Source organism: Hippoglossus hippoglossus, chromosome 20, assembly GCF_009819705.1.
Source record: "Hippoglossus hippoglossus isolate fHipHip1 chromosome 20, fHipHip1.pri, whole genome shotgun sequence".
In the NCBI taxonomy this organism is placed as follows: Eukaryota; Metazoa; Chordata; class Actinopteri; order Pleuronectiformes; family Pleuronectidae; genus Hippoglossus; species Hippoglossus hippoglossus.
This window is the reverse complement of record NC_047170.1, coordinates 5,907,645-5,921,975: the sequence shown is the minus strand read 5'-3', so window position 1 is coordinate 5,921,975 and position 14,331 is coordinate 5,907,645. Positions and strand designations below refer to the sequence as shown.

The following is a 14,331-nucleotide window of genomic DNA, read 5'->3' as shown; positions in this document are numbered from 1 at the left end:
AGTAGACTGATGTTTAATTCTATATTTACTCCAGCAAGAGCTACATCATGTAAACCATGAGGATATGTGTGCTAAACTACTTGTAATGTTCACTATAAGTAAAACTTCTCAGCTAACAACTGCATTGCAGTGATGGAAGAAGTATTCAGATCTTTAATGTAAAGGAGGAATACTAGAGAGCATTTACAAGTAAAGGTTCTGCATTGAAAAGTACTTAAGTATAAGTGCATAATTATTATTTATCAGAGAAATGGAATTAGCACAAGTAGTAAAAGTAATTGCTGCATAAAAATTGCTTAACTGCCTTAACAGTCTACTTCTCATGTATTGATGTTTGAATAGGATTTTACGTTTGTAGCTGGTAATGCAATACAATACAATACAATGCAATTGTATTAATCCCAAAGGAAATTTGGTTTAGGGCAAAAAAAACTAAAGATACAGACAAGCCTCCATAAGAGCTGTTCAGCTGTATTCAGCTAAAAGTGCAATTTCTTAAAGAACACAACATTTCTTTGAAATATTAAAAGTTATTATAAATAAAATGGTTCTGGTCGATGTGGAGTTAACCACAGTTATATTGATGTTCAGCACAGTGGTTCCCGGTCTCCTCCAAAAGGTCACAAGGTAAATGTGTGGGCTAATGAGATGATTAATGGAGTAGGACAGAAGAAGAACACAGCTCCGCTACACAAATCTGTATTCATTTTCTCCAGTCCTGCTGTTTTTGAGAGCTAATCAATAATTCAATCTGTTAAAGCCTTTACACAGTTATTTAAAGGGGCTTTAATCTGATATATTTATCATAATAATGGAGCAAATCACCAATTTTTTTTTACCTGGCCGGACAACAAATTGTACAACTAATGCAGGTTCTACGACCTGCTCAGCAGCAAGCGGCAGACGGACACAGTTGGAGAGCAGCTGGTGAACATGGTGCAGCATTTAGCAGCTAAAGAGCCAAGGATGGACTCGTCGGGACTCAAACACCGCTCCGCTTTATATCGCAGGTTTAAAGGGGAACTCGCTCTTTGGTGGAAGTGCCAACAGCTCATGAATATCTGAAATGTGTCAAGTGGCTGAAACAACACACAAGGGGCCACAGTGCTGTTAATAAAATGTTCTGGTGTAAAACCTACAACAACTCCCTCCGAAGTGTAGTGGATTAGAAACTGAAATAAGTATCTCAAAGTTGTATTTGTAACTTGTACATTGTTTCTTTTGCATCCTCAGGACGGTCAAAAAGGTCGGTGCATCTTCAGCTAGAACCTTAGAAACAGTTTTATAAATACTTCCCTGCACAGTCAATATTATACAAGTAAATCCAGAAATCTCGGTCTGTCCATCGTTTGACTGTTCATCCGATTGACTTCAGACTTTGCAGGTGCGTTGCTGAGGACCTGAGGATCATCACCGGATGTCAAGACCCTGCACCTAATGTCCTAATTTAGATACCAAGGCCTATTAAGCTTTATTTTACACATGGCTTACTGTCCAAAATATGAAAAAAATGCCATTGTTCAGTATGTCATCCAAAACATGGTAAAAATGCCAAAGTATAGTATGATGTCTAAAATATGATAAATATATCATAGCTCAGTTTGTCGTCCAAAATAAGATTAAATTGTCATAGTATTTTTTGTGTTTTTTCTGCATCAAAATTAAAAAAGTTGTCAAAAACAGCATAAACATGTCCTTGTACAGTAAGGCATTCAAAAACTCAAAAACATTATATTATGGTTTGTCGCCTGGAATATAATCAAAATGCCAGAGTATAGTATGTCGTCTAAAGTATGATAAGCAAGCCATAGTGTAGAGTTGGGTCCAAAACCATATCAAAATGTCATAGTCCTGTTCGGCATCAAAAACAACAAAATATCATATTGTATATTATAGCTTATACTGTGGTAAGTCATAAAATATGTCATGGTATAGTCTTTCATGAAAAAGTCATAGAACATTAAGTCACAACATTGTCATAATGCAGTAAGTAAAAACTATGTGGGAGTATAGTAAGTGAAAAAGTGTCACAGTACATTAAGTCCTAGAAACGTCATAGCACAGTAAATCATGGAACTATAGTAGTAATAGTCGTGTTAGTGAGAATTGTCTACGGAGGTTCACTCTGTCCAATGGATTACAGCTAGCTGCCTTGTGACCAGCCACCGGAACAAATTGTGAAGTACCATGTTTTCTGTGGTGCACACAGCTGACTCAACGGCCTCAGGGGGAAGAGGGGGGGGGGGGGGTGCCGTGGAGGCATATACCTCGAAACTCCCCGCTCCTCTTCTTCCTCACTTCATTCTTCCTCCAGGCTAATTTGGTGGCTGGTGTGTATGACACCTGCCACCGAGTCTAACAGAGATAACCACTTCCCCGGTGGATTTCCCCCGGGACAGGCAGGAGGAGGGAGGCCTCTTTAATATTTGTCTGGATGCTCCCGAGGGCCAGTGCTGCCTATAGGAAGGTGATCCTGAAGCTGGCAGGCCTGAGATGGCCCAATGCCATTTATTATGAGGGCCGATAAAATAACACATTTTAAACATGAATTTCAAAAAAAAAAAAAACTGGCAAGACAAGATAAAATTACAAGATTTTGTGGTTTTATTCACATATACAGTACAAACATTCACAATGTATTTGTTACTGAAGTGCAATTTACAGACCGTAGCAGCAATTCCTCATATACTTTAATTTACATCATAATTAGACATTTTAAGATCTCTTCCACATCTTTGTCAAGAACTTTTATACATTTTACATATGTACACTCATAGATACAATATTGCCATTCAGACATGCCTTATATTCTATATCTCTCAAAATAAATCTGTAAATCTGTTTTTAGAATCGGAGTCATGGTGATGCTGCATGTGGACGAACGATGTCATGTCTGAGGTTATGGATGATGACAGACACTTAAACACTGTTGTGATGCTCACAGACCAGGATTCAGCTTTAAACAAAGAACCAGACATTCTAACAGTTCAATATTAACTAATGCAGTAAAGTAATATTCTTGTCCTGTGGTCCATTGTCAAAGTCTCTCATTCAAACATTCATTTACTTTAATTTATATTGTTTTGTAATTTAAATTTATACTGGGAATTTAATTATATTGTGTAGGCTATTTCTTTTAAATTGTATTTAATGAAATAAAACAAACTTGTTCACAGAAAACCAATAGTATTCTAGCACAGGAGTACTAAATGGTCTCTGTGGTGGGTTTCTTATCACACGGTATCTTTACAGTTTTCCAATTTCATGACAGAAAAAGACAACATCTTCCAGAACTGTATATGTCAACATGGAAAAGCCCCTAAAATGACATGTCGGACATCATGACACATAGAAATGCAACTGAAGGGGAAAGTCTTGCTAACAGCGATAAGGACGAAATATTATTACGTTTTAAATGTTTTGGATATTTAACATAAAAATGTTCTGTATGCTCTTGGTACTGGTTTAACTGGGGGGCCTCATGTTAAAATATATAAAAGAGTCAGGACAGAATCTGGTCAAACAGCAGCCCACCCAGTTAAACTCCCAACAAATTTTATGAAGCAAATTTGATCTAATATCTAATAATATCTAATATATCTATATATATTTATAGGATATCTAATAATATCTAATAATAGGAAGTAATACTCAAAATTTGAAATTGGATTTTCAGGGGCTTTAAAAAAAAAAAAAAAAATCTAATTCACACCTTTTTGAATTGATTAACACTGATTGGCCATTTATTTTCCAAAGAAAGAACAAATTACGAATAAACCAGAAGCGGGTCACACGTGGGTCAGATTCTCAGTTCAATGCTTTGTCTGTAAAAATCCTCCCTCCACTGAAGAGCTTATTTCTCAGAATGAGAGTTCGACTGTTTCCTCACTGGAGTTCGTGAAGTTCCCAGCATCAGCAGGGGCAGGAGAGGAAAACCACAACACGACAGAAGTGCACCACTAGATGTCACTCTCACTATTTGGATTTCACCACTGACTGAGCCGTGCTGGTGACGCCTTCTATTCACTTTCAATACCTTCAAGAGAAATCAGCAGTGACACAACCACACAAGTCATGATCATAATGAATACAAACATTTAGCTGGGTTGTATGTTTACATCGAGAAATACGCAAAAATGAGTGCGAGGTACAAATCTACACGGATCCAGAGTCACGTTCAGAATCTAATAACTCCTACATGTTGGGAAAATGGCATTTCAAAATAAAACCCCTCAAGTCGACCTAGGTGCTGAGCAAAGTTGCACGCCACCTCGACTGTTATCGGCTCAGGGCGGTCGTGACACGGCGAGGGAGCGCGAGTCGATGAGGTCAACGAGGCCTCGCTAATGAGTCACAACCCGAACTCGCTCTTATTGGTGATTCAGGTGTTTGGAGAAAGAGAACAGGACGGGCTGAGGTCAAGAGACAAAGAGGGAGCAGAGATAAACAGAGAGGGAAAACAAGGAAATACACCTCCGCCATCTTCACCGCCACCACCTCCATTTGTACTTAGGCGAGGTGTAATGGCCGTGTTTACGTACCTCACCACGTTTCTTTTCCTCCTCTCTGCCCAGTGGGGTGAGAGCGGGGGCGGGGTAAAAAAAAAAAGAGGGTGTATTAACCTGTCGTCGTGTCATGTTGAAATCCGTCGCTTGAAAGGCGGGAGAGAGAGCGACAAAGAGGAGGCGAGGGAAATAGATGGAGGTAGGAAGAAAATGGAGAGAGGGCAAAGGAGGGAGACAAAAGGAGGGGGAAGTCGGGAGTCAAGGGGTGAGTCGGAGAAGAAGAAAGAAATAGAAATGAGAGAGAGAGAGAGAGCGAGAGAGAGAGACAGAGAGGGGAAGGTGAGGAGGTCTGAAGCAGGTCTCTTATTCTCACTCTCTCTTTTTCCTTCCTCTTCCTCTATCAGCCGTCACCCTGACAGGGCTGGTAATTGGACGTAGACCCCTCTCTCTTTCTCTCTCTCTCTCTCTCTCTCTCTCTCTCACTCTTTCTCTTTTCTCTCTCTCTCCCCCGTGGCTCCGCTCCTCAGCGGGAGCCTTGGGGCCCGGAAATAGCTGATGACAAGATAGCGGCTGTCTTTCATTCCGCTCAAGGTTACCCCACCCTTCCCTGACGGACAGAGAGGTGGGGTATTTAGGTGTGTTTGCTTAAATGTGTGCGTTCGTGGGTCTAAACGATTATTGTTGGTCCCTTTTTCTTTTTCGGCCCGGTGCCGCCGACCTTCCTCTCGATGCAGGTGAATGACGGTGGGGATGGCGTTGATGTTTAAGGGTTGAAACTTCCGGGTATGAAGGTTGTGAAACAGGATGTCGGTGAGGAGCACAGAGTCATCTTACTCTAAAAAAATAAAGGTTAAACAAACACTTCTTCTCTCTCTCTCTCTCTCTCTCTCTCTCTCTCTCTCTCTCTCTCGCACACACACACACACACACACACACACACACACACACACACACACACACACACACACACACACACACACACACACACACACACACACACACACACACACACACACACACTTCCTCAGACTGCCAGCAGGAACTGTTCCTGCTCAGGCGGTTTCTTCACCCAGGTGCCGAGGCCCGTTTCCTGCAGAGATCTGAACCACTGCTGCTTCACTGTCTGATAGGGGCGCGCCGCCATCTTTGCCTCGCAGTACAGGAGCTGGTGGTCCGCCGAGCCGGACACGTGGATCCCCAACTGATGGCGGGCGAACGACCGGGAGAAGAACATAAGAGGAGAAAAGAGAGAGAGGGAGAAACTGGGTGTCAGATAAAAGCGACACAGAGAAAAAAGAAGTTGGGGAGGGAAAAACAAAAAGAGGAATAAAGCCGGGGCACGTGGAGCTAAAGGTTTCGTGGTGGGGGAGGGAGGGAGAGCAAAACAAAACGAATGAGCCGGCACAAATGCATTCGGGTGGGTGGGGAAGGTGGTGGTGGTGGAGGGGGGCTTCAACAGCTGTGTAATCTCCCCATTTAAATTTCACAAGCAATTGAACATTCTCTGTGCTTTTCTGTGCGTTCCTATTGTCGCGAGGGGGAAACAATGAAGTTCAGTGGGGGGACGGGTGAGGGGGGGCGGAGAGAGTGAGAGAGAAAGAGTGAGGGAGGGAGAGCGAAAGTTTCTTTTGGAGATTAGTGCGACTGCTCTTGCGTGGCCCTTATATACAGCGCACGGGGAGCACTTAGGGCGGGGGCCTCCTCGAGTACTTCTCCAAATAATTATGGTTTCACAGTCATTATGCTTTAACGGCCGCCATTTGGCGACGCAGGCAGTGTCGGTTACATAAAGTTTCAGAATGGAAAATGAAAGTGCCCGCGTGCCGCCGTTAAAAAGATCCGATCTGCCAGGTTTTGATAAGCCGCATGGACAGCAGATGTTACCGGGCGACAAATTTATCTACGGCGGAGAGGAAAAGCCACGAATCCTCTACAGAGCGTTCACCTGCAGCCACAGAGCTCTGCGGCTGATTTCAATACACGTGTCTGACTGAGTGGAGGCTGGCACGGACCTCTATAGTTAATGTTTCCGCATGACCCAGTGTGTGTGTGTGTGTGTGTGTGTGTGTGTGTGTGTGTGTGTGTGTGTGTGTGTGTGTGTGTGTGTGTGTGTGTGTGAGTGTGTGTGCACATGATTACTGGCATTCGTTTGCATATTGTTCTTTTCAACAGCTGAGTAATACCTTGTGTTTTCCAGCAGGGGAGCGAGTGCAGATGATGAAACAGGCTTTTATTCATAGAAACATCGCACTATTCTTTAGGCTCGTATCAATCACACTGTACATCGTAATATATTTTTCCGCCCAAAGAAAACAAATACACACGCGGAAGGTTTTTAATCAACATTAAAATTTGTGGGATTGTTTTCCGAAAGCAGATACGTCATAATAAACAGTGTAATTAATAACAGTAACAATGGCTGAGTTCCATGTTGTTGTTCCCTGGTGTCGTGCACACAGGTGTAAGAGCTGCACCGAGCTGCCACACCCCTGATGTTACCAGGAGCTTTCTCTATCATAATGCAAAGGTGAAAATGTCCGTCTGTAGCGTGAGGAGCCACTTGGTCTATAGATGTGACCCTAATATCAAGACGGCTTATTCATAATATTATTAAAAAATAATAGTTATTAATATTCATATTAGAATCGCTCAGACCCTAGAAATAATTAGATCATTGCTTAAGACCCACTTCTTCTCCCTGGCGGTTCAATTCGAGTGACTATCAGGATTTTTACGACTACACATTTCTATTTATTGACATTATTCCATCCATACTCTTCGATAGGGATGTCGCTCTTACTTCAAAATTCAAACATCATTCGAACACGGGGGAAAGTTCACGTTGGACCCTAATCACCCTTTTGAATTTGAAGCACATTAGCCTAGTTTGTTTCCTGATCCAGCAGAGGGCGATCACTCTCAGCTTGAACTCCGTCAGCAGGCAGTACTGTTTCGTTGGTTTGCAGGGAAAATGGGAGACGCTAGCAGAGTTTTGGGTTCTGCATCGTAAATGGCGAAGTAACGGACAGAGGTGGCGCTGTTTGTCGACTTTGTACCATGCATGTGGGGATATATGCGAATATGTTGGAACACATTGTGTCAAATTCGTTGGAACAAACTGATTCTACAGCATAGGAACCTGGATAATTCAACACTGTTATGATGATAAGTTTATGTTTTTACTCAGTTTGTGGTTTTATCAGGTTTCTAAAAACCCAAATGCTCCTTGTGAGTTCTTGGTGACTCCTCTTTGTGTTTGTTTTTTCTGCGCAGAGTTGAAAAAACTAAAGTTTTTGTCCTGATGATTAAGCTGAGAGTGTTTCATGCTCATGCACGTCTAGAAAAGCTCCATCTCCTGTGTTTGTATTTTACAGCTGCCTCAAACACAACTCAAGCCACTAACCAGAAGTTGTTGGTTTCAAGTCTACTTTCTCTTCTGGTAAATTTAATCTACTCCACCCTGCTCTGATGTGAAGGTTTGCGCTCACCTTGCGGTACAGCCTGCTCCAGCGCGTGAACAGGGCGTGCTTGCAGAGACGCGAGGGTGTCCCTGATTCCCGTCTCCGTCCCGTGGCGGTGCTGACCACCTCCAGCTGCGTGTCGCCCAGCGTCCAGTTGACGCTCACGCACGAGGCCTTCCCTGGCTGCTGGTACTCGGCACTGCTCAGCCCTGCGGGGACGACAACACGGCAGAGAGAATGACGTTACGTGGGTTGTTTCACTGCTGTCGAGGTTTTCCTCTAAATTCAAAACATTTGATGTGAGTGTGATTCATTTGTGACAATCTGAGTGAAAAATGTGAAACCATGTGTTTTTCTTTTCAAACCTCCGCTTTGCTGTTTCGTTTAACCTTCCTCCACCCTTCGCTCGCTCCCTGAGGCTAATGGCAGACATAAAGTTTTGCAGCGCTGCAAAAAGCCAAGTCAACCTGGGCCTGAAACTGCAGGGCTGTTTATATGAGCCTTTGATACACCCTCAGAGAGGGAGGGAGGGAACAGGAGGTCTATCGAGCACATGAGCAACGTGCTCCTGCCGCTGTGTGGGTCCTCGTGTCCCTGCAGTTAACAGTGTTTGAGTGGTGGCTGCTCTGTGCGCTGTAAATATTTTCTACAGTCACAGAGATCAACTCTCCCCTACACTGGACTGTCCACCTCTCAGTCCTGCCCTCTCTGAAATAAGTGGCCTCCCTGTCAAAGAACACAGCGTCATCAGTGGGGGGGGGGGGGGAGAGAACGAAAGACAGAGGTAGAGGAAAATCGGAACTACAGGATCTGTTCCAAATCACAGGTGTTGGCAGAGGTGCAAAATGAACAAGGGCTCAGGGCAAAAATATCCAAGAGGCATAGCTGTTTCATAGGAAGCAGTTTTCCAGCCTGTTCTGGGTAAGAAGTTCTGATTCAGAGTTTCAGGCCTTAAAAACCTCTGACTGTACAATCTGAAGCAGGAGACTCATTCTAATCAACATACTGGTGGTGGTGCAAGTGTCAGTGTTTCCGGCAGTGGTGAAGAGGCATATACTTTTATTTATCATACATTAATTTTTACGGGCACTATGAATATTGATCAGGATGTATGTGTCGTTGCAAGGCTAAATTTAGCTGGTCCAGTTTGGTTGGCTGTAAAAAGGTTGTAAAATGTTTTTATGATTCAACATAAATGAATTTGCACTTCCGAAAATTAAAGGAAAAGTTTTGATAATTTGGGGAAAATAATGCTTATTCACTTGTTTTGCTGAGAGTCAGTTGGCGTCATTAAGAGCTGCAGCTGGCCCCAGCTGAAATCTGATTGGCCGCTGAAGTGCCACCAATTTGTGAGGAATTGTTATTTTCTAATCTTTTCTTAAGAACACAATGTGCAAGTTACAATTTTCAAAATAAGATGTGTGGCTTTTCTCAAAGCTACAGAGCTCACAGTAAACAGTGAATGACTCAATGGATGTTGGACATACGATGGCCCCTCTGTGTGAAATGTGGCCCCTTTGGGCCCCTGATTAAGAAACATCCTAGATCCGGCACTGCATAGAAAGGTAAGAGCAGGATACACGTGTTCATTCATGGTTACCTGCACTGCTGAAGCCATTTAAACCACGTGACTCATGCCTTTGCTGTCTGCGACTTGTTGAACGAGTGAAGACACAAACATATGTTTCCTTTAAATTAGCTTGATGAATTGTTTTAGTATTTCTATTAGAATTTATTTAGATGAAGCCCTTTTGCAAGTTTCCAAAAAACTTTTCCAAAACCAATAGCCACATGCAATAATTATAATAAATACTTATATAAAAAAAGAAAATTACAGAAAGCAAATTGCTCACCTGTTTGCAGGTAAAGTTTGACCTTTGACCTCATGCATTAACATTTCAACTCATGCTTTGCCACAGACGTGCTTGTTTTTTTTCCTTATTGCTGAAAATACTACAGAGGTAGAAACGTTGGGCGCACGATGAGTCACACTGCCACAGACAAGCTCCTCGTGTAGCATCGGCGCTAACAAAGTGTGACAGCTAAGTGCTGCTCGAACACTAAATCCACCCGGAATCTGTAAAACTGTCTCGGGGAAGGAAGCGCTGTCTCGGATTTCACCTCGACTTCCAACCCAGTTATTTGTTATATCAGGAGGCTTCACAGAGAATCAGCCGACAGATTTCTGTGCGACGGGTGAACAACAGCTGCTTCTGATCTCGCTGCCTGACAGACAGCTTGTTAGAGTACAATACCTGGTGTACAATACCACAGTACATGCCTGCAGATCATCTCCCCTCATGCCACACTCATTTTACCCGTCCTAACTCGCTCTTCCTTTTCCGCAGCACCTCGGAGCCGGGATGAATTGCCTGCCACGGTAACAATCCTCCAAGTCTCTTATTACCCATCTCTCCTCTCTTGTGCAAACGCACCTCTTTGAACAAAAGACCCCCCCCCCCCCAATCCATCCTGCCTTCTCTCTTTTCTCCTGCTCCATTCATGGCTCATTTCATCCATTCAATGGACTTGACTCCTCTGTTTCTGTAATAGCCAATTTGATTTTTCCCTCATTGAAGACTTGATCAATTTCTCTTCGGGGTGGTGTTTGGCAGGCGGACGTGGAAGAGGCAGAATTAGGGATTCACAGCTTTACAGTGAGAGGACCCGCGGCTTAATATCTGAGGCTGCTGTGGAGCCACGATGCAGCACAGCCTGTGTGTGTCTGTGTACACACTGCATCTATCCTGCATCACTGGAGTTCAGCATGCTTTGTTTGAAGTGTGTCTTGCAAGGACGGAGCGGTGGAGGGAGGTTACGTTGTTACAGCGTCTGCATCAAGGTCAATGATCTGTTTATAAGAAAAGGTTGTTGGTTCAAATTCCTGAAACCGCTCTAACAGTCGTGTAAGGGCCAGTACTTCACCAGTCAGCCCTAACGATGGGGACTCACTCACACAACACATGCTCCAGTTAAACGCCCTGAGACTTAACCTGCATTCAAACGTGCACTTAGCTCCGGACATTTTCATCAAACTATCCGGAGGGGCTGTACATCAATGGTGACATCAAAAACGATTTTTGATGGAGACTAGACTGTTCTTGTGCCTAAAGTCGATGTATCACAGGTGGAGAGGTCACCCAAGAAGAACCTGGCAGATGAAGACGCTATGCTCATCCCTCCACAGAGCTGCCATGAACCCCATTCAACAGTTGATTGTTGATCTCATCTCCACTTGGGACCAGCCAACTACTAACCTGGAAACATATTCCAAAAAGCGTTTGGAGACACTCAAACTGTGCGTTGGAAATTCAAAGTGAGCGAAGGGACCTGTTGACGACGTTTCGAATCACAACAGACACAAAACTGAAAACCCCCCAAATATCTTAGAATGAAAAAGAGGAGCCATACACGAAGATGTTCTGACCAGGAACATCTCCTCCAGTGTTTTTCATATGTGAAACGCAAACTGCGCAAAATGTCCAGACACAAATTTCTGGGCATTTTCCGGAGTTCATGTCTGAAAATGGCTTTAGTCACATGTGACAGTAATGTGATTACTTTTTCCATTACACCACTGATGGAAATCCTGCTCCAACTTCATGCTCATGCTAAATAAATCCCTATCTCAACTTTGAATATGTGGAATGGCAGCAGGGTGGAGCAGTGGAACGAGCATTCGTACTCCACCAGCAGCCAAACTGGTGGTGAGCGGAGATTACTAATGTTTATTTTATCTACTGTTGTTCTGATTCCTCTTATCTGAAAAAATGACAAAGCCTCGCCACAGTTTCTGCTCACGCTCCATAGAAAGCAAACAGCAGGACGAGCGCAGAGGACACATCGGCCCGTCAATGTGTTTTAGCCCTTGGGGGTTTCAGGTAGAGCTGCTTTGGCCGGCGCGCGATAAGAGCGGTGCCTCCAACGCAGCTTCACGGGAATTTCCTCCAGGGGTGTTGCTTTTTTAAATAACCCTGGACACACAATGGCCAAGGAGCTCATCAGCGCCGATGAAAGGATGGAGGAGGAGGAGGTGGTGGCAGATCTGCACTCAGACATCTGAATGCAAGCGGAGCTCTCTCTTTTTCTTTATTTCCTCTCCATCCTTGCTGTCTCCCTCCCCTCAGCCTCTCTCTCCCTCTCCTCCCGCGCTCCCTTCAGATTGAATGGCTGTCTGATAAGGGCTGTGATTACATTGATTTGGTGTAGGGCCATCTCCACTCGCTGTCCATCGTCCCCCCCCCCCCCCCCCCCCCCCCCTCTACCCTTCAATAGACTGTTGCTACTCAAGGCGGTGCAGGTGCAACGATCTGACAGTTTGGGACCGAATCACAGAGAGAAGGGAAGAGGGCAGTGTGTTCGCTGGCGACAGAGGAGGTTACGCCTGTTTTGAGTAAAGACGATGTCGTGAGGGCACGTCTGCGACAATCAAACACAAATAACGTTTGACACTTTCAGACATGCACTGAACCACGGATAATCTAAAATAATCTGAAGTAAATGAGAACTCAAATGTCCGAGTGAGAGGCTCTGGACTTTCTCCAGAGCTTTCCTGCCACCCCCCCTGGTAAAAACTCGGGATAATGTCCAAGTGAGCCCACTACTCCAACAAGTTCAGAATGCATTAGCTGGGCTTCTTACTGGTTTTGACATTAAATCAACAGCATCCTTGCTTCTCTCCATTGGCTTCCTGTCCGTTTCAGAATGGATTTTAAGATTGTACTGATCACTTTCAAAGCTACATCATAGAAATGTTGACTTTTTCTCATACGAAAAAAAAAAATCTCCGCTCAGACGCATTTACAAAAACACAGAAATCTCCGGAGCGGTCAGGCGTGGGGGGGGGGGGGGGGGGGGGGGGGTGCAGAAGGCAGGAGGCAGGAGGCAGGAGGCAGGATGTAACGTATAAATTCAGGCCCTCAGATCACATGGTTTTGTTTTCTACACAATGACAACAAAAGCAACAAAAGCTCTCTCGACATGTACGTTCTTCTTCTGCTTCTTCTTCCTGAGATAATTAAATTCTTTTCGTTTTTTTAGTTTTGTGTCTATATCACGTTTTAGAAACATCATCAACGTGCCCACTCGCTCGTGGTGAATCCTGCTGTATTCTTACATGGGCTCAGTCAGGCGATGATCTGGAGTTCAGCTATATAGTCATTAAACAACCCTTGTACTGAGGTTGATATTAGTTACAGTGAATAACTAAATACTATAAATAAGTATAATTGATTAACAATATCATACCAGACCACGATTCTTGAGATATGAACTGCAGCTTGTAAAATCTGAAACTAAAACCTCCATCAAGTCAAATGACTCCATTCAAAAAGCCATTGAACAAATCATGAGAAATGTTGCCGAGGCCGTGGTCGAGGGATTCTGTGATAAATTCATCACAGCTATCATCACCAGAGGACGATTCGGCACAATTATCAATCTTGATGAGGCCAGTCCTCACAAAATATTCATCCTCATGGCAGCCAATTACCCGGAGCAGAGCCCTGCAACGCAAAGAGTTCCCGTGCCCTTCAAGAAGTATTCTCGAAAGCTGACAAAAAAGGAGAAGGTGTAAGATTTAGTTTTGTCCCATTGTGTGCATTTGACAGGATGTAATGTGTTCCCTTGTATGCGACTGTCACACTCTTTGTTCTTATCAATGATCCCCAGCAACCAAATGTGCCCTACATCTCTGTGCGCCTCTGTCACTCAGCTTCTCCGACTGGCCTAGATCTGAAGTGATGGCTGATGCAGTTCCTACAAGTTGGGTGTCATTCAGATCCTCTCCCAGCATTCATCTCCGCTACAAACAGAAGCCTGGGGTCTCAGTGGAGCCCTGCGTGCAGACACACCAGACGACTTCTTAGCTGTTGCTTGTCTCGCTGCCACACTGTCAGTGCGGCGAGGCGGGGGTACACGGGATTGTTAGGCGCGCGTGTGTGTGTGGGGGGGGGGGAGGTGGGCGTTGCATGCGTGACGGCTTGTGATTCACTCGGTCTGGGGGCTGACGTTTCTATGAAAATACATGTCTGAAAATAGATACTGCACACATGTGGTGGAGGATCTCTACATGGGATACCCCATCCCGAAAAACACTGAACACACAGAGAAGTGTGTTCAAAGGCGGGTTGAGAATAGAAAACACATAATGTGTCCTTAAGTTGGCAGAAAAGTAGCTAAAGTAGGATTTTAAACCTCCTGAAAGTCGTATAATACTTAATACAGGTGAGTTTAAACACTTTTGAATGAATACACTATGATTTATCGTGTATTTCAAAATAACCTTGTTTTTCTGCAACTCACTTTTGAACAGAACCATTCAATTTAAGTCAATAAGATTTTACACATAAATACATGAAAATGTT

At 43.9% G+C, this 14,331-nt stretch overlaps 1 protein-coding gene across 6 annotated transcripts in view; it reads right to left on the bottom strand.

The window, feature by feature from the left end:
- Nucleotides 1-3,646: 3,646 nt before the first annotated feature.
- The window catches only part of adarb2 (adenosine deaminase RNA specific B2 (inactive)), a 183,381-nt gene continuing 172,696 nt past the window's right edge, over nucleotides 3,647-14,331 (bottom strand). For 3 of the 6 annotated variants that reach the window (XM_034573134.1, XM_034573138.1, XM_034573139.1), the window contains exons 9-11: nucleotides 7,994-8,175; nucleotides 5,486-5,706; nucleotides 3,647-5,390 (exon numbers count right to left, since the gene is read on the bottom strand). In XM_034573134.1, coding sequence (XP_034429025.1) covers nucleotides 5,530-5,706; nucleotides 7,994-8,175 — 359 coding nt within the window. In that variant the 3' untranslated portion in view covers nucleotides 3,647-5,390; nucleotides 5,486-5,529. The remainder of the gene's footprint in view (nucleotides 5,391-5,485; nucleotides 5,707-7,993; nucleotides 8,176-14,331) is intronic. The other 3 variants (XM_034573135.1, XM_034573136.1, XM_034573137.1) reach the window with 3 other exon arrangements.